Raw genomic sequence first — 21,109 nt, forward strand, 5'->3', positions numbered from 1 at the left:
AAACCTACGCACAGACACACACCACATGCTGCAAGCACATGGCCTCTCCAATAGAGCTCCGGGCGTTCTCCTGCTAGATTGCACAACAATTAGCTGCAGTGAAGGTTAGTGCACTATCGCTGACGCTCTGACAAATGGTAATTGTGCATTTGCCTCCAAAACATATGTGTGTTTGTTTGTGTGTACTTGAGAATGTGTTTTTGTGAGGTGTGGGAGAGGGGGAGGTTGTTACACTGCTGTCTGTTTGTACCTCAGGGATCCCTCCTCTGCCAGCCTCCTTCAGCCTCCAGCTTCTGTGATTCTCCCTCTCTGTGTGTGTGTGTGTACGTGTGTGTGTGTGTGTGTGTGTCTGTGTGTGTGTGAGAGAGAGATGAAAAGTGGTTATCTGGCTTGTCATATCAGTGTGCTCCGTATCAGCAGCTGCAATAAAGTGTTCCCGTAGTTCACACGTCCATTCACAGGAAGGAGATCTGGACCCCCTCAACCTGTGTGTGCAGACAAACCCACACAAACACATTCACATAGACACAAAAACACGACTACACACACCCGGCCAGGCTCTGTTATAGTCTAGGAGCCCAAAGACACATTTAGGCGACACTTTTAAGACCCATCAGTCACTTCTCTGTAAAAGCTCCTCATTCAGCCCACAAGATGGTTCAGTGCGGCATTATAGAAAGAAAAAAACGTAATGTGCTCACACACATAATGACACAGATGCCCTCAGGAAGATGTTGTTAGTAATCATCACTGACTAATGTTTCTCCCCCAGGTCGCTCATGACACTATATTCTAGCTCACAGGTTTTTTAGTGCAATCCTGTTTGCGCCCACACACACACACACACACACACACACACACACACACACCCACCCACACACACACATACAGGTAACCTTTGTCCTTTATTGAATCATAAAATGTTGACTCATAGCTGCACAATGTATATAGTGGAAACAGTGTATGTTAAAAATCATTTTTATGAGACCTCTGTAGCCGGCTCCTGATCTCTGCTTTGGGCTACGAACATTAGCCACCACCAGTATAACAGCGTTATTGGGCTATTCTGCAAAAATGGACACCTGTGAAAGAACACTATGAAGTGGTATTAGGGACAGATCATGGATACAGTTAACAAAACATTTATTGCAGGGATTTTATGGCACAAAAAGTTTCTCTCCAACAAAATTGCACACATACTGCACAACAATTCATCTGCCTGGTCTTCTCCTCTTCCTCAACGCACAGCCCACTATTTCCAGCATTGACTCTGTTGGAATTGGACATAAATCCTGAGATGCAAAGTTGTCCGATATGGATTCTACTTTGTGTTCAGCTGACAATAAGAGCTATTTTTGCACGACTGCAGGAGCTGAGATTTTTTTAAACTCAATAACTTGAAATGTGGAAGTGGACGACATGTATCCACTTCCTCCCACTGTTCAGAAATGAAACCAGAAAAACCTGGTTATAAATGCTGTGCTGTTGCTTGGATGAGGTAATTTGGAGCAGAGTCCAAACGTCCAGGATGTCACGATTAATAATTAGTATTACCTGCTTATCATGACATTTCATGCATTATCATATCATCAAATAACAAAAAAAAACATTTGATGTGTATTTTGCCATTTTTGATTGGTCAATGTCCCATTTGCTAACATGAAGGAGGCAGGGATTATATATCTATACTGCATTAATTCAACCGGAGGCGAAGAAAAAGCTTTGGCTTAGGGAGCCGTGTTGTTGTCCATCTTTATTTACATCAATGAACCATACAGATCAAGTCATATGAAGAAATGTTTTTTAACTTGAATACAAATCAATAGAAAGTGATGAAAATGTAAACAGTGTATGCATACTGACTTCATAGTGTTCTGCTGGCACTACTGATGCATACCACTCCAGTGTTCTTACACATTCTTGGAGTTGTGTCCCTGGTTTGGCCGTTTGCTGAACTTCCAGCTCTGCTCCTATCTCAGTGAAACTTCAGAACCACTAATTGCATGGTTCAGCCATAGTAGTCCACCATCATCCCGGGATTTTAGGGATCACAGCCTGATGGCTATCGTACAAGGGAGAGAAAAAAAGAAGAGATATCACTACTTACTGCTGAAAACCCATGTTCCCTATCCCCCCATACAGATTGTGCAATTACATGTATGTTTTTCCATGGTTTAAAGGCTAGAGGGATTTCTCTGGTTTCTGGTTTCTACGCTCTGACCCCTATAATTGGAAAAACAGAACCTTTTCTTAAGGTTTTTGATGGAGAGATGTTGATTAGATTTGAGAAATGCAGCCGGTATTTCCTCCAGCAGTAGGGGAAAGCAATTTTGTGCTGTTTGCTTCCTTGGGGAAGCTTGAGAAAACAATATGAAAATGATTTCTTTTTCTTTACAACAAGCATATTTGATGCTCGCAGGCAAACACTGGAATAAAGGCAAAGTTGAAGCCTTTGTTTTTTATGGCCTGTACTAAGTTGTCTTTTTTATACTTGTGTTTCTGCATTTTTCTTACTGTTTTCCACTGTGACAGAAAATAAAAAGCGATTCAGTGGCTGGTACAGTGGACCGGGATTAGTTGGTCCTGGGGGAAGTTGATAGATACATGGTTTAGTAAGTAAAAGGACACAAAATGCACACATACACAAAAACAGTGACCTTGAGATTGCTGGCACCTGAATGTTGTTGTTTCTTGAAAGTAGACTAAATATACCAAAGGGGTTAAATAAGGTAAGCAACATTAAAATGCATGGGAGAGAAACGAAATCCATCAGAACCGGACTTGATGCAAGTGGTTGACAGCAGCCGTCCCCCGCACAGTCAGCAGCTCCATCTTAAAGATGAAGCTGCCTTGTCTATGCCAAGAATGTCTTTTGTATTTATGAACAACACCTCCATCATTGTCTCTCATCCTTAAGAGCCACTAACAGCCCGGCAGCACCAGCCCGCATTACACAAAGACGCTGACCCCCCCCCCCCCCCCGTCTGCTGCACTGCTGCACTGTGTGAAGTTCCATTGGTCCGACTGCATCAGATCTCCTGCCGCAGGGCCTCGGTCCTTGTCTGGTATCGCAGTGCAAACAGTGGTGATACAAAATCTGGGCCAAGGCTCCAGGGAACAGTAAGTTATACTGTACGTATCAAATCCATCATTGAATTTGTGATCGATCCAGTAAACGCACTGAGCCGCCGCCACCCAGAGCGTTTTGGAGTTTGTTTCCCCCGATAACCGCAGAGAGGCCGGGTAGAAGGCCAAAGGACCCAGAGGAGCATAGGCATATGAGCTGTGGTCGGCTGTGTAAATACCTTTCTGTCTCTGTGTGTGTGTGTGTGTGTGTGTGTGTGTTTGTGTGTGTGTGTGTGTGTGTGTGTGGGTTTGTGTGTGTGTACGTGTGTGTGTGTGTGTGTGTGTGTGTGTGTGTGTGTGTGTGTGTGTGTGTGTGTGTGTGTGTGTGTGTGTGTGTGTACGTGTGTGTGTAGTACAACTAAACTCGCTGTCCAGCACTGCACCAACCCACAACTCCAAAATAATAAAAGTTAGGGAAGTGCTTACTTTCATTCGCCTGTTATTTCATCTTCTCTCTCTCTTTTTCTTTTTTTTTTCTACAAAGGGACTTTTCCACCGTCCTGGGAGAGGCTTTATTCTGCCTGATCCCTTTCTCTCTCCCACTGCCTTCTCTCCTAATCACCACTAAAGCCAGCCCTAATTGCCAAAAGATTTTCTCTCTTTTTCTCTTCCTCCCTCTCTCTCTCTCTCTCTCTCTCTCTCTCTCTCTCTCTCTCTCTCTCTCTCTCTCTCTCTCTCTCTGTCTTTCTCTCTCTCTTGCCGTCTCACTTTTCCTTCTGTCTGTCTTCCTTTTTTCATATCTCACCACAATGCAGGCGACTGAGAAGCTGGAAATGCGTGTTTAATAAAAAACAATACAGGGTGAAGAAAATGGGAATCTTTGATTTTCATTAGACGGGCTTTACAGATGTGCAACAGGAGACTGTGAGGCTAAGCAGACGGTTCGGTTTGTGCAGAGTGTGACGTCTTTGCGCGGGCGTGATGAGCTTTTCATGCAGGAGTGATGGGTCATTGTCGGTCGTGGTCACAGACATACGTTGGCATTGTGTACTTATACTTGTATATCATACAGTATTCATGCAGGGACTGACACAGTGTGATCGATTGTGCTGTTGACACCAGCTCACTTCTTCTTACTGTGAGAGATGGCTGGGAATTGATGGAGGCCAATCAGGCCCTTCTGAGCCTGTTTGGAGGAATACTGATCAGTCATCAGGGAGACAGTGATTAGCCAAAAAAAACATTGCTTCATTTGGTGTTTGTTGTCGGTCTCACTGTGAGTGTGACTCTAAACCTGTATGATTTGTTTTTATACAGTCTTGTGCACACTTGCACTCCGGGGCGTTGTGCTTGAAATGGGCGATTCAGTTGCGTCCTCAACATCTGATAACTGCGCTGAACAGATTTTAATGGATCCTTGCAGAATTCAATCTGGACCGCCCTCACATTAATCTAATGCTCAAATCAAACTGAGTATATTTGCATACATTTGGTGTTGTTAGCCAGCAGCTCTGAGATCAGCCAGTCTGTATAACTGGACGACCCCTTTCCACAACTGACCCTTGATTCTCCATACAACAGGATGGAGAATCAAGGGTCTGAAAAGAGCAAAATCCAGATGAACACGAAGACTAATTAATGAATCGTAACATAACATTTCAACCTCTCTGTTTAAGTGTGGACCTTTGAATCCGAATGATAGCAGAGGTTTTCTGTATAGCTCTCAGGCAAGTGTTCCAGTCAAATTAAAAATTTCCTCTAATATCGAGTCTCTTTAAATGAAAGAAAATTCACTTTGTAGCTCAAAGATATTTTCTTGTGTTAAAAACAAATTAAAAGGAAGACAAACACAAACATCACCACAAGGTCCGTGCACGGCTTCTTTCTGAGCGGAGTTGAATTGTTGCTGACAGAGAGGTTTAAAATAAGCGTAGATGTTTTGAGGAGGCATATGACCTCCACACTGGCAGGAGTGCCCTCAAGATACAAGCACAGTAATGCACACACATATTGCTATTAGTAGCTTTGTGTGCCTCAAGTCCTTCCTTGTATCCGAGCCTCCTCTGACCCACGTGGTTAAAAGTTAATGCAGCAGGACAATAATAACTGATTGTGTTTTCCAGCAAACCAAGAGAAGTGTTTCGGGGGTGAAAAGTTGCCAAGATATTTATCTACAGCCAAATATCTCATGCTGACATCTTGGGTTCTTACCCAGAGACAGTTCAGTGGTGAAGTAAAGTGCATGTGTTCAACCGAATAAAACAGTGAAGCTGCTTAACTTTACATAAGACACCACAGGCCATCCATATCCAGGACTCACACACACATTGACACTCCCTTTTTGGTTTACAGTCCACTGCAGACATGCCGTGTTGCTGCAAAAGCAAAATGCAGAGAAAGTTTCAAGAAACTGGGAAACAACAAAGTTGAAAACAAAGCGTGACCAAAATCCTAAACTGGGATAAATTTAAGAATTAAAGCCTTGTTTTTGAAAGCTCATTGATATAATTTTTCTCATTCCAGTTAATTTCATTATGAGAATTAGTCTCAGCTAATGATACACAAACAATCCTTTTCCCTCACAAGTTCTCTATTTCCTCCCAACCAAATAAAACCTCTTTCAGTCTCTAACCACTGAACTTTGTATAAATGTGTGTAACATCGGCCAGTTTCACATTAACTCTCACCTCCTTAAATTGGTTTTATGCCTCAACACCAGCAAAGGAGGAAGTATGTTGTAGGGTTGTCTGTCCGTTTGTCAATTTGTCCGCCCATCAGCCTTTAACCCTTCATCTGTCCTTCCACTTCCATTCTATCCATCCCATTCTCATCAATACAGTATCTCAGGAATGACACGAGGGAACTACTTCAAATTTGGTACAAAGGCTCACTTGCATTGAAGGATTACCGGATTAGAATTTAGTTTGTTAAAGGTCAAAGTCACTGTGACCTTAACAAATCACATTTTTGGACCTTGTGAAGATGATATTTCCATAAAAACATTGAAGAACTCAATAATATTCTAATGTTGACAGAAAGCATTTTATAGAAGTCTTTCGAAGTCCTCACTATGTGCATCACATGAGTCTGGATAGATATGGATGTAAACAGCTGCTTGGCAGAAGCATGCAAAGGCATATAGTGGAAATTCCTTGTGGCTTTGTATTATTTGTAGTACAAGACAGCAGCTCAATCTCTGTAGTGCATCTAGTAGCGGCATGTTTGATAAGTAACGTTTTGTTTTGTTTGACAGTTAATAATAAATACATTTGTATTTCGTAAACCTCCTCTGTGTCTTTGATGTCTGGTTTGATGTGTTCTCCCCACACGATTCCTGCTTCCCTCTCGGTTTGTGTCCGTGCGCTCGCTGTGAGCTCTTTTGAAACGGGAGCCGGTCGATGCCTGCGTCTCTTTGTAGGTTTGTGGTCGGGATGGAGGGATGAGCGAGTTCCCCCCCCGACTGGCTTCAGTGGAGCAGCTCCCTGACGGGCCTGTGACTTTGCTTTTAACACCCTTCCATCACAAGTTTGTTCTCCCTTCACAGTCTATCAGTGCGTGGACAGTGGACCTGGCTCTGTTTGTTCACTCGCTGATCAGAGCCGGGCGGAGCTCTGCAGTTTAGACGGCACGTTCCCCGCGGAGCGTCTGATCCGTGGCCATTTTCATCTCCTGCCATCCATCTCTACATCCCGCCCTCTGTTTCTATCTCTCCCAGCTCCGTCGCTCTGCCTTTGTCGATCTTTTTTTTTGCTCTCTCTTCCTCTCCTCTCTCGTCCTATTCATCTATCCATCTGTCCCGGTCTCCTGGGAGGCCAGCACAATTAACCTGTTTAAACAGCCATCTGAGCAGCCCATCCATTCCAGTGTGGCTGTGTGAGACAGAGCCAGCTCGCCGAGCCAGGATTCCGGTGCCAGGCCCTCATCCGCTGCCCTCTCCAGCCTCCCTCTCCACTCCGCCTCACATCCCTCTCTCCTCCTTCTCATCCTCCTCATGCCCTCCTTTCCTCCTCCCCCTCTCTTGTCCTCAGTGGGCCTGATTACAGCGGGGATTAGCACCAGGAAAAAAAAGTGCTTTCTTTACTGCTTTGCAATGCACGGCGACATCTGAAGCATTCCATGCATCAGACTTGGAACAATTTAAATGGCTGCAGCCTCTGGAGATCTCCACTTCACTGACTGCAATCTGCCTGTGAGCTCCGTACCTGCTTCCTTTCTCCTCCTTTAATGTTCTCCCATCATTTCACTGTCTCTCTGATTGCCACCTCCACACACTTTCTGTCCTCTCATCTCTCTCTCTCTCTCTCTCTCTCTCTCCCCGTCTTCCTTTACCCTTTCCATCTTCCCCCTTTCGTCTCACCTTTTCTCTGTCACTCCCGAGCCTTCTCCCTCTCCCCCCCCTCGACTGTATCCCTTTCTCACTTCCCTTTCAACACTTGTCACCTACTTCCTGTCAGGCTGTCCAGAGAACCATCAGAAGAAGGTCACACCTCCTTTCAGCATCCCTCTCCTCCTTGTCCTTGTCTTGTTGGAGGGTGAAAGGAAGTTTAATTAAAAAAAAAAGAATTGGGAGAAAAGTGAGGATGGGGCTTTGGTGAGCCTCAAAGTTATAGTGATTAAAAATGAAACATTTCCTTCCCAGTGTGGATATGCATATCGTGGTTTCCGTAACGTTTCAGGGTTGTGACGGCTCACGTTGACTAAACAGTGTAGAAGTGCTGGGCTGGCTGCTTGGCACACTGGGGGTGTTGGTGTTATTTGCCAAATCAATGCACGACCTGGGTCCACTGCTTTAGACGACGTGTTAATGTGCAGCACTGTGCCGTCGGGCTTCATTGCTCTGTTGTTGGCCGATTTTTATAATCTCTCTTATAGCAGTATCGACCGCACCGGGTGAAAGAGGAGCTATCGGAGGTGTGTGTGTGTCCGTGTGTGTCTGTGTGTGTCTGTGCGTGTGTGTGTGTGTTGATGGAGAGGTAGAATCTGCACTGTCTTTCTCTTTAATTGGTGGAAAAACAAGACCCTCTGGGAACTCTATGCACAGCCTGTCACTCCATTTGTGTGTGGGTATCGGTGCACTTAGTTCTGCTTGTCATTACGGAGACGTGCAGCCAATCATAGAGAATAAATGTCCACACACACACACAAACACACGCACACAAAAACGCACACACAGATTGATTATACAACTTCTACTTGCCTCAACATTTATTGGGTCATTGACTTTGACTTTTATAGTTTTCCCGAAACTTACCTGAAACATTTACTGCTTTTCAACTTGGTCTGTGTTTCATGCATGCTGTTCAACTAAATTTAGAAGTTCTGGATTTAATTGTGTTAGAGTTTTTATGATTAGTTTTAATCTATTAAACGAGATGTAAAATCCCCACTTGAGAGAGAACTGTTTAAAGTACTTTCCAGGCCTGCAGGAGTAATAGTAATAATGATAAAAAATAAAAATCAGGGGAAAAAAGCCAAAAAATTATAAATAAAATGACGGGTAGACGGTCAAATTTTTTTTTCCATAGTACAAAACCCAACAGTGTTTAATTTACAAATAGGAGAAGCTGAATATTGACATCAGCTCACAGACATTTTAAAAACCCAGTGATTGTTGCCATCTTTGCTAGAAATTACTCATAAGATTAATTAACAAAAAACATTTACCTAATTTGATTAAACCTAAATCAACATTAATCATTATTCAGGTTTTCTATTTGCAAATAAAACCAAACTAACCTAAACCCAAGCATCCAAAAGGTTGTTCCTCCTGCTACAAGACGGCCACATATAATATACCTTTGTTTACAACCCAGATACATGCATGCTTTATTTATTATGGTTAACAATACTTCCCTCAGAATGAAGCTTCAGTTTACAGACCTTCACTTCACTGCACCACTACAGGCTGAGGCCACAACTGTGAGAGAGAGGAGACACTTATTGTTTTTCAGTGTTTGACTCTTTCACAGACAAGTAGAGAATACAATAAGCACAAGAGGTTGAGTTTAGTTTTTTGTCTTCATCTCATTGTGAATACAATCAGGCAGCCTTCCAGAACTCTATTCGCACGGGCACAAGCTTGCCAACTGGTGTGTTTGTTATTTTCGCCCCACCACCTTCCAAATCGAATCTTTGAGAATCTGCAGAAATAAAGGTGGAAGAAATGAGATTAGACAAAAGGGAAAGAATCAGATAAACAGAAAGGAGCGAGGAAGCTTTCCGAAGACTTTTTGGGATGGAAATGTTTCGACAATACGACGAGAGAAGCAATCTGCTGAACGGAGGAGGCTTTGTTCTGCCCCTTTGGTTAATGTAATCCATCTTATGTCTCCTCCTGTCTAGACCTGGACACTTGTTGAGCAGCTGTCCCCTCTGCCTGAACTCTGAGAGGGTTTCAGGACGTCTAGCCTCAGATAGGGGTGGGGGGGGCAGACAGATCAAACTGTGCGTCTCTGTGATGGAAAGATGTTTTCAGCTGTTGAACAGATGTGTAAAGTGGGAAAGAGAAGATAGTGTTGCATCACGGCCTTGAACTCAGCATCTTGTATATGTTAGGATGAGGACATTATGGGATACACTTACCTTTGTCTGGTAGTTTCCTAAGAGATCAAACACAGACAGCTCCATATGTTGTAGTGTAGAAGCACTGGTACTATACTTCATGCTTTGACAAAGTATTTAATATATCAGCTTTAGAATTCAAGGCTCTTTATGTCTTGACCCCTTGTAATTGCATTTCTAGACGCGTTTACATGCCAATATTCTTCTATTAACCCGATTAATACATTTCAACAGAATGAATAGATGTGCAGTGTTTTTTTGACCTTATCCACATTATGTAGACATGAATATAATTTAATTGCAGTATAATGTACTGGATGTTTCACAGCATTCTGGGTTTGAGTGTAAACAAGAAAATAACACCGTGCATTTAACCATCACAGGTTGTTGTTTTAAAACTCTGGCAGGAACATTGGACATGATGTAGTGGATGTTATTTTGGTGTGGGTGATAATCAGACTATTCTCTGCAAGCAGGGATATGAGGGTTTTATTCTATTAGCAACTCATGTAAACATCCTATTCAGAGAAATGAAGCACTTTTGCATATAATGTTATATAATAATGTAGGAGGTCCATTAGGAACATTATTTTTCTATATTTCAAGCTCAATTATGGCACATCCCACAAGGCTGTAAAAAGAAAATGGCTCTGCCTAATCTGTGAAACTTGATATTCTCCGAGAAGAATTTGTTTTTCCCATTGAAATGAAATGAAGAATTCCAGCTGGATATCCCCCCCAAAAAATTGATGTGATTCTTAGAATTGGCTGTTTTAGGTCATTTAATGTTCTGTTCATGTTCTGCAGGAAATTGCTTCTTCTGTTAGTTCAATCCCATCCCTGTTTCCCATGGTACTATACAGTATATGGCAGGAACAATTCAAAGATGTTCTAGTGGATTCAGAACTGGTGGTGAGGGAGGCCACTGAAGTGCACTGAACTCAGTCTGAGTTTGTAGTTTGAAGGAAATGGCAAAATATACAATGATGTTGCTCTTTCTGGAGAGAAAAATTAAATCCTGCTACAGCCGTTCCTGTGGAATATATTTCAGAGTGAGCTGGTGCTGCGACACGTTAAACACTGTGCGTCTGCTTTATGTCCTCACTCAGCATAAACACAAACTTGTAGAAAGACGATGACTGGATGAGCTCGGGGCTGAGATCACTGGAGAAAGATCAAACAGAGTAATGTGGCCTTCGCTTAAAAAAAAAAAAGTGTTTTTCGTACAAGGAAAATACAAACCCAGTTGTTCTATGTCTTCCAAAAGTTGCAACTTTGTTTGCTTTGTTTTGTATCACTACTCCTCTCTGTAATTGTAGCAGTTAATTAGCAACAAATACATTCATTCATTCAATGTGTTTCACCCCCTTCACAATAAATGCCTGGCGCACCGGCGTTATTTTTCAAATGCAGCTTCAGGGAGAAATCCTCGAGAGACTTCTCCTCGTGATGGTTTAACCTTCAGACTAATGGTCAAACGCAGCAGTATCAAACCAGGCACAGTGGTACAATAAGTAGTCACTCTATACTATATACCTCCTGCTGGGACGTGTGCACTGCAGACGCCCTGTGTGTGTGTGTGTGTGTGTGTGTGCTTGTGTGAGAACAGCCGTGTCTGCCTCACTCCCATATGCCGCTATGTACTTTCAACCTATTTCATTACTTAATTATGACCGAAATCAGCTGCTTTAATGAATAGTATATTAAAACCGTCTCACTTCTCCTTGTCCACAGTGAAGTTTGACGACTGCATGGGGAATGAAGCTGTGGTTTTCCGGAGCAGCGACCCCATCTTCAGCGTGCGGACAGATGGGTCCATCTACGCTCGGGGAGCGGGGGCCAGCCTAGATGAACCGGTCCAGTTTAAACTGACAGCCAGCGGTCCGCAGGCACACGTCTGGGAGACTGTGGTGCAACTGGCGCTGATTGACCTGCCACCGCCGTCCTCTCCACAAAATGAGAATGAGGTGAGTTACATACTCGATGAGCACGCCCACAAACACAAATATCATGCTTCAAATTTCAATCATCGTCCCAGAGTTTCTTCCTCCTATCAAATCTTCTGCAGGAAAAGCCAAGAATCAGGTCAGAACTCCTCGGGGTTTTACGGAGTGAGAGGAAGAGAGAGAGAGAGAGAGAGAGAGAGGGATTGGAGCAGCGAGAAGTAGCAGTAGCACATGGTTAAAAGTGATAGGATCACGCTGCCACAGGGGGAGGGTTTGATTCCCCTCAGTCATAAGCTGTTATTGGAAAACATCCTGGGCCTTGGATAACCCATGGGTCCTCAACTCTTACACATCTATTTAAAAGCTCTCGGTGGCCAGAGGAGGACCGAGCAGCCCGTCCCCATGACAACAGACCCACTAAAGACCTCATCTCATCGTCGATATCAGCCGCGTGTTAATCAGATTAGGTAACGACAATGCGTGTGATTAGGGGGGGCCGTGTTCACCAACACCGAGCGAGGCTGGAACAGCTCAGGCAGGACGGGCTGAGACAGACGTATCACTTACGAGACAGAATGGATTTACCACGTCTTGTTAGGCAGGTTCAGTTTTTTGTTTCAGATGTCACTTCCTGGTCATTGCTACCCTATGACATTTTTATCCACGTAAGATGGTTTCAAATTAACTCCAAAAATGCTGAAAGCAGTTAGAATCCAATGGCTGTTTGAAACATGAAGAGTTGTCGCCAGACTCTGCAGCTCCCTCAGCTCTACACAGACCTTTATTGGTCCTGTAAAGCTTTCTTTCGTTTTTATTGTGTGGGTTTTGTGGCACACAGACTTTAATGTTTTGATGAAGTCTCACCTTTCTCATAATGTTGCTTTTGGCTGCAGCAGCTCTTAAACCTCAGTGTACACAACCTGGCCAGCATCAGCAAACAAACCCAGTTAGCAGCTGGTTATTGTAGAAGCAACAAACTCACTTCTATCCAGTGTTAGTTGAAAAATAATTGAGATGCCAATGCTGGGAAGTGATTAAGGCTCTGTCCACACTGGCCACAGTTTGGCCTCTCAACATTTTTACAAATGCAGATGTTCAAGAACTTTGGTTTCTGTGTCTCTGTTTGTACATGTAAACTGGAGCATTAGGGAAACACAGATGTCACAATACACGCCCCCTCTTGTTTTGTACAAACAATGCATCGGAATGCTTGCTGACAATGTTCTCCCCTGGTATAGACATTGTTTTCTTTACTTATTGACTGTATTCCAGTTCATGGTGCTGGGTGAACGCTGAACCAGTCACTGTTTCAGGTAAATAAGAGAATAACAGAAAGAGCTTGACAGCATCTCAGTTGCACTTCAGAAGCCATTTGGATTTGCCCTGCCATCACTCGGTGATTCCTGACTTATTCATAACTCACCATAAACTGTGAAGTTCAGATTTATGTGTAAGCAGAAGATGAAAATAAATGGAATACAAAACTCCTCTGAAGGGTGGTTCAGATGATTGAAGAACTGAACTTTTCATGACTTTTCCAAGTTGTTTAACTTTCTGGAGTTTTTCAACTTTGAGTGCTGCCTCTTCAGACCATTTAAAACCCGACCATGAATTGTTTTCGGCTGGATTTTCTTTGTAGTGCGCACGGCCAGGAAACAGAAGAGATGGCACAAAGTCAGTCGTACAATCTAAAGACCAATCGAGAACCGTAGCGGGACATCAGCCAACAAACGATCTATTAGTCAGAGTGGGTGTAAGAGGGAGGATTTGGTTTTGGCTCTGAATAACTTGGCCTTTATTTTGACACTTTTCTAATTCGGGTTTAAAAGGATTCGATGCTTAGTATGTATTTATGAAACCACGGCGTTTGAGGGTCATTTGACCTTCTATTGAACTTGAGTTTTCCTGTGTGAGAAAACTAATATGGAGACCCAGAGGAGTTCTGAACGGACCGACCAACAGTGAAGGAGTTAAACAGGGTCGGGGGTCAGAATCACACTGACGCACAATGGATCAAACATGTGTGTGGCGAGGGGAGGCAGCAGCAGAAAGCAGGCCGCTGAAACAAAATGTGTTGTTTCATTATGGAAATGGCGCTTTGTGGCGTGCTCTGCTGAATAATAACTTCCAGATGTCTGGGTAGCCGGGGGCTGGCTGATATCAAAGCATGCAGGGTTTTAGGGAGGCAGTAGCATGGAGGGGTAGAGCCGGGACCACCGCCAGCTGGCTAGGGCTGATGGCACCAGGGTTGGGGGGGGGGGGGCTGCATCCATTTCACACTCAGTGACTCCTGTTCACATAGCGTTAGTGTGCTTAAGCATGTGTGTGTCTGGTGTGGTTGTGTGTGTGTGTGCAGGCGAGAGTCATATTTATTTATTTTGTAAGCGATTATGTTAGATCAAGTGTGAATTATGCTAAATATGCATAAAATGTTAATTATTGTGAACGCTGTGTGTGTGGTTGCGTCTTTGTTTAGGCATTAAAGTGTCTGTATGGTTTGAGCCCAAAATCTGTGCATGTCAAAAAGTGTGTGTTCCCACTCCTGAGTGGGATTAAGGGAAATAACACGACCTTTAAATCTCTGGAATCGGTAAAGCTGTAAAAAGAGAAATTATCATATCCGACTCCTGGTTTGCTTGTGCTCCTTATCCTCCATCTTTTATAATAGTTTGAATAAGTGCACAGACGAAGCTGCTTAACCTGTTTCGTAATCAATTGCATCGCCTCCCAGTCCCTTCCTCTCTCTCTCTTTGTGTGAGTTGAAAAGAGAAAGAGTGAAGCGGCGTTCGGAATCGAACCACGGCCCCAGACGATCCCTCCTAAGCCTCCTGCAGCCGCGATGGTCACAGATCTTTCTCCACCGCTGCGTCTCTTCCTCTGTGGTTCTTTTTTTTTGTTCTCTCTCCATCCTTATTCTTTTTTTTGCATCTCTCCTCAGGGAACTCACTAGTACCTGTTAGCATGTGCAGATAAAAGGATCTGGAGCATGACTTATTTAGGTGGGGCTGGGGGGGCATAGGGGGGGCACATCTGCTTCTGACAGGCCCCCCCCCCCTTGCTCCTCTCTCACTCCATCCCAAACATGTCTCGCTCCACCTCTGCCGCCCCTCGCCACACTGGGATGCCATCCCATGCAGTCAACCCCACTAAGCCTCCCCCACTCGGAAGAAAAAGAATACATTTGTCCAAAACCGGCTCACATCTGTCTCTTGCCGCTCTGCTGACAAACACAGGCGTGATGCGCTTGGCAGAGACTGGTCCTCTGAATACGGGCTGAATGCAAAGAGTTCCATCAGTGACCTTGTCGCACAGCACAGTGAATAGCACCCTGGAAACATGTGAGCTGGACTTTCTCTATACAGACTAGAAACACAGAACAAGAGGAGGAGTGCTTGTGCGTTTTGGGCCACGAGTTAGAGAACAAGCTCCTCAGGCTCGTTAGAATGTTTGGTCTGTATCAAAGGTGCAGAGCTCCCCTAGTGGCCAAATGAGGACATGCTATTACCCTCAGCTACCAATCGGAGACAGAAGGAATTTAAACATGTGGTAGTTTACTAATACATAATATAGTGTACTATAATGATAATGATAATCTATCTATAATCTAATCTATAATACACTTTTTTTGGAGAAATGTATCTCTACTTGAATCTGTTTTTCATAATTTTAAAGCAGTTTGACATAAATAGTGCTGTCCTAAAAAAATACAATTGTAAACATCATTGTATGATACATTTGATCTTTGCAGTTAAATAACTAGTCATTTAGTTGAGTTAAAGCAGAGTCTGGACACTGGAAACCAGTTCATTTGAAGATACTGTGCTGGGATTGTTTTGTCGCGTTTTTCAACAGTAGATATTGTTTAAGCTACTATTAAAGAAAGGTATAGTATCTTTTATATTCATCACATATCACATGACTTAGTGTGTGTGATAGGTCTCACTCGTAGTGATGAATTCACAGAGAACTTATTTTAGAACTGTTTAGAACTTATCTTTATGTTTTGCTGGTTTGCCTCAGTGTCATTTAGGTGGTTTGTGTAACTTTCAGATGTAAATGTCTGATAAACCCACAGAACGCAATGAACAGGAACACGAACCAGGAAGCAAAGTTAGTGACTGGCTGAATGAACATAGGGGAGGTTTTAAGGGGCCATATATTACTCTCTTGAGTTGGTAGGAACCAGAATCAGAGCTGAAATGAGTCCAAATCTCAATTCGCTGCTGGATTTATAAATAGATTGTTGTTAGCCAGCACTCTAAACCATGAGGAAAAGTCTGAGTTGTGTTTACAGTTTGTTTCCACTGCCCTAAGTGGAGCCTATTTTCTCCTACTCCTGCACATACCTGGACCTGTGAGTGTAACCAGCGCTCCAGCGCCCCTGCACCGCAGAATGCATGTCTGAAATGTAGCGCCTGCTTGATGACACTGAACACTAACACCTTGCCCATGCGGCTCCGCAACCCACTCCTCAAGCCGCCCACACCAACGCACACAGCACATACCATATGCAGTGTTGGGAAGGATACTTTCAAAACGTATTCCGTTACAGAATACAGAATACATGCCCAAAAATGTAATCTGTAACGTATTCCATTACATTAACTAATCTGAGTAACGTATTCTGAATACTTGGAATACTTCCGGTTTGTATTGCATTTTTTAAGCGTATGATTGCGGCGTTGTTATAGTCAGTGGAGCAGCAGCAGTTTAAACTCTCTCTCCGCAAGATGCGGCGGGGCAGCTGGATGTCCGGCTCCCATCCTCTCCCATCTCTGTGCGGGTCCTACCGGAGGCTGAACCCCACCCCCCCTGCGCCAAGGCTGCCTCGCGCCGTGCAGCGATCGTTTCGGCGTCGAGTCTATTTTTTGCGCTTGACGCGAGCGTATCGCTCCATGAAACACACTGAAAAATGATTTTAAACGATATTGATGACATATTATATGATATAAATGATAAAGTATGCATCCCATAGTTTGTATTCCCCTTCTGTTGTCCTGGAGTTTTAATTTTACCAATTTTACCGATCACATTATTAAATGCCCCCCTCTGACCATCCACTACAGACACACAAGCAGTCATAAAGATGAAAAGAGAGGGGGCGGGGGCGGAGAATACGTAATTTACCCTCGACACCCGACATTGAACGGAGCAAACAGCGGAGAAGCTCTTGAAGATGGATGAAATTAAATTGGGACGCTGTTGCAGTTAATGTTGGAGAAACAAGTGACCATATGCTACTGGGTCAACGGGTGATATTATTAGCGCTTCACGGCGCTTCAGCGTCCGGTGTGAACCCGGCGTGCCTCGCTGGCCTCCTGCAGAGCCATGACAGCGGAGCTCTGGAAGCGCAGGTCGGTCTTCTCTCACCAGGCGCTGGAAGGGCAGCTTGCGGATCAGCAGCTCCGTAGATTTCTGGTAGCGACGGAACTCTCTCAGAGCCACGGTCCCGGGCCTGTAACGTTCCCGAGCCGGTAGCGGTGAGGCTCTTTCACGCCGCCGGGGGCCCGGGCGCTCTTACGGCAGCCCTGGTCTCCAGCTGCTTCCTGGGGGCTTTGCCGCCGGTGGATTTACGAGAGAGTGAATAAAGTCGAGAAGTACCGTCATGTAATCCACTGATTTCAACAATGTAACTGTATTCTGAATACCATCTATTTAATTTGTAACTGTAACGGAATACAGTTACTCATAATTTGTATTCTAAATACGTAACGCCGTTACATGTATTCCGTTACTCCCCAACACTGACCATATGCCAGGTTGCTTGACACATTTCCTTTAAAGCCGCCTTAAAAGCTTTCCTCTCGGGCGTCCGTCTAATGAAGTCAGCCTTGAAAGCGTTGTTTCAGCTGGCAGATACAAGCCGACTCTCTGAGGACCTTGACCAGGCGAGAACAGAGAGAGACAAAGAGAAAACATTTTTTATAGACTGCATTGTACAGAAACCTCAACTTTCAATATGTGCCAGAAGCCATTGGCGTCTTCCAACAGTGGAGCCTGCCCCTGTGTTGTATTTTTTATTTTTATTCTCAAATGTCAGATGCTCGGCAGGGAACCGTTCGGGTACATCTCGCACATGAGTAATGGAAAAAGAAAAACTGGAAGAAGTATTAAAAACACTCGCCTCTTTATATGTAAATGTATGGTGATTGAACCTCTTTTTCTTATGCTTCTGAATTTACAAGCCCCTCGATTTTTCTTGTTTTCTGGCAACGCCCAACCACTCGCACACAGACACACACACACGTCCACACAAACGCATTCAAACGTTGAACAAACACACAGACACGGAGCACGCACAGATATTCTCCTCGCCGCTCCCGCTGTTTTTCCTTTACCATAATAAAACCAAACCATTTTCTCTATCTCTCGTGAGTGGTTCCCAATTTTGATTGTTTTATGTTTTTCTTTTTCCATCACTCTCTATCTTGCAATGCTTTTCATCTTTTCTTTTTTTTCCTGCACAGATACATCAAGGCTACTATATTCTTCACTTTGAGTTCTGCCCTTTTTTCCGCATTTGATTAAAAAGTGCAGAATTGTGTAGTTTTTCATACTGGGGCCAACCCCTTTTCTCCTATTGTCAGATGTAACTATAAATCACTTCTGCTCCACCCCCCGTTGATTTAAGACCCACAGCCACTCACATAATCAAATACATAGACTGCAAACTCCTTTGGTCAACTGGAAGAGAAATGATAACTGGAGAGATGTTTAATAGTGCACGGTTGGGAGTAAACACAGTAATTCAAAGGTTGCTAAGGCTGAAGTTTTACAGGGAAAATGGAAAATAACAGCACATGTATTTTAAATTCCCCTTTGTGTTGGATCCTGGTAATTATATGCATTATGTGCACTCAAGTATGAATCAAATATTATTTTTACCCTAAAAACACATTTTTTTCCTCTGCTTTTAAAAGAAGTATGTCGATCTTTGACTTAAACTCAACAGGCTGCATCTGAAGTAGTGGCAGCGATGAAAGTTTGCTTCAGTTTCAGAATTTTATCAACAGCAAAATCTTACAGAATGATAAATGTTATTTTTATTCACAAGCAGTATTGACAGGAGCTATCTCCTCACATGTACCTCTCATTTATGGTGAATCTCACATGCTTTACTACACTTCCCCACCTGGCTCTTCCCCAAACACAAAACACTGCTGCATGAAAAGAGTCACTGGCAGATTTTTCCACATTTGAATGCAGAGTCCACATTCCTGCAACGTCTCGTTCTGAAGGATGGGCTGATGGTTTCGGTCGACTGGGCTCTGAATTAATACGTTGTGTTCACCGCTACTTTGACAACCCTTTTAAACCTCACCCTATTTAACCTTTATTCTTTATTTGCAGTTGCACACATCCAAATGTTTATCTAAATCAGGTCGTAAACTGCTTTTATTGTACCAGCCTGCATAAACCAAGGTTGAATGAATGGATAGAAATATATATTTTTTATATTCCTGCCCCGGAAGCTGACATGACGAAGGCAGGAACTGGGAATGTGCTGGGGCGCGGTTGGGAGAAATATTTGGAACAGGTGAACTTCTATGGCTGCTGTTTTTACCTTGTGGTGCGCCATCAGTCGAACACAGCCCCGGTGCACGAGGAATCGCTGTTATCGAGACGAGTTGTCAGCCCTGACTGGGAGGAGAGACGGAGGGAAAACAATATCAGTGGAGGAGAAGGGAAGGGTAGAGAGCAGGAGCGAGGGGGATGGCTCAGGGAAATGTGATTGAGACCGAGAGTGCAACTGATGCATTGCTTCAGCAAAGATGTTTCGTGACTGAATTCTTGACATGTTTTTCTTTCCTGCCTCGTAACCTTGAGATATGTTGGTAAACTTTCCTCGGAACAACTCTCCGGAATGTCAATTTAAAATAACCTTTATATATATCTATACCGCACATCTATTGCATCCCGTGGGACCTGCAGCATGGTAGTTGAGAAATGAACCTGGTGAAACGATAGACCCTAACCTTGAAGGGTGTAAATATGTCCAATAAACTCGAGCTTTAGGAGCAACATCTGATTATCTACACTCCGTTGCCCTGGGCTACACAATTAAAGCTCTCTTACTGTATTTTCAATGACTTGGGTTTGTTTTCTGCCCACCCTGGAAGCTTCTATAATGAAGTGGATTCCCTGTGGTTCCCGTTAATGTATTTCTGCAGCATCTCCACAGAAGGACGTTATGTTAAGTCGGTGATATGCTTGATACTTTTCAGGATTTGATGTAGCTCCTGTGACTCACGAGTGAGTTAATGTTCATGAGGAGATTGAAAATGGGCTCCTTTCAAAATCCTTATTTGAGCATTTTTCAAACAGACAGGTTTGTGGTGGTAATTTCTCTCCGCCTGCAGGGAGCGTGTGAGGGAAGTGTATGATGGGAGAATACTGTATGATTGAAGTATGTGTCTGTGATTCAGCTGTCACTGTCTGTTGAGAGCGGCTGTAAATCCAGCCTGAGACTTGATCTCTGTTAATGGGATTTTTATAGTCGGTGTAAATGACAAAGTCTGAAGTTTATGGTCTCTTGTGTATATATATAAATATATATATATAAATATATATTTATATGTGTGCACATGCATACATATAAATAATTCAGATTTCACACCGGTGTGCTCACACTTTAGAAGTTCTCTGCTGCTCAGGTCTGATGCACGACAGCACAAATGATCGATATCATCTGATTTAACACATAGTGTTTGTTGTTTAGTTGGCACAATCCAAACAGTTGATGTTATGCCTCGAGGAACTGAGGCTTCCTACTTCAGCTGTGCAGCATTCTTCCATTTCCATGCTGCTCTGTTTGAGATGTTTTACCCGGTTCCAGTTACAGTGTGGGTGCAAGTAACTGAGCGTTTTAGTGAGTTTGTAGTTTAGGCTTATTTCCGATATCACTCTCAACAACAGAGGAGGTTCAGACCGCTGCTGACTGCCGGCGGGGTCTTCGATCTCATTATTCATCATTCAGCTAATTAAACTAGCCTAAGCTTTGCTACAGGCAAAATCACTCAATCCTGATAGGACCAAAACAGTCATGTGACACATTCACTTAGAAGACAATAACACAGGTTAATGTGTAAGATTTGCTCTAACCTTAAAAATAATTAAACATTACTGATTTATGTGTTAAATGTCAACTGAAAAATGTATTTGTTTAAGCATTGATTGCTAAATGCACCTGCAGAGAAATGTCTACATTTATACCACAGTTAAGTTTTTGTTTTCAGAGCTCAGGACATTTATACACCCAGAAAACCCAGAGTTAATTTAATTCATTTTCTGATTGCCATGTAGTTCCAGCTAAAAGAGCAAAATGGTTAAAGTATGAATTATGTTGCCTTTAGCTATTCCACTCATTATCATTATTACAGAATTTACTATATAGACTCATTTAAAATCTTTTGTTTTCCCGTATCTTTTATTATGTGTGACTAGAGGAATCATCAAGGAAGATATCCACTGACTTAATGAAAGAAGTCTCAGTTTGTTAAATCTAAAACTGAACTGTTCTTAATGAATGAACCAGT

General features: G+C 43.3%; 1 protein-coding gene across 2 annotated transcripts in view; it reads left to right on the forward strand.

Annotated features, from left to right (window-relative positions):
- The window catches only part of LOC133004892 (cadherin-4-like), a 222,935-nt gene that overhangs the window by 142,276 nt on the left and 59,550 nt on the right, over window positions 1-21,109 (forward strand). For both annotated transcript variants that reach the window (XM_061074446.1, XM_061074447.1), the window contains exon 4: window positions 11,362-11,594. In XM_061074446.1, coding sequence (XP_060930429.1) covers window positions 11,362-11,594 — 233 coding nt within the window. The remainder of the gene's footprint in view (window positions 1-11,361; window positions 11,595-21,109) is intronic.

The sequence above is a fragment of the Limanda limanda genome, chromosome 7 (genome assembly GCF_963576545.1).
Source record: "Limanda limanda chromosome 7, fLimLim1.1, whole genome shotgun sequence".
Taxonomy (NCBI): Eukaryota; Metazoa; Chordata; class Actinopteri; order Pleuronectiformes; family Pleuronectidae; genus Limanda; species Limanda limanda.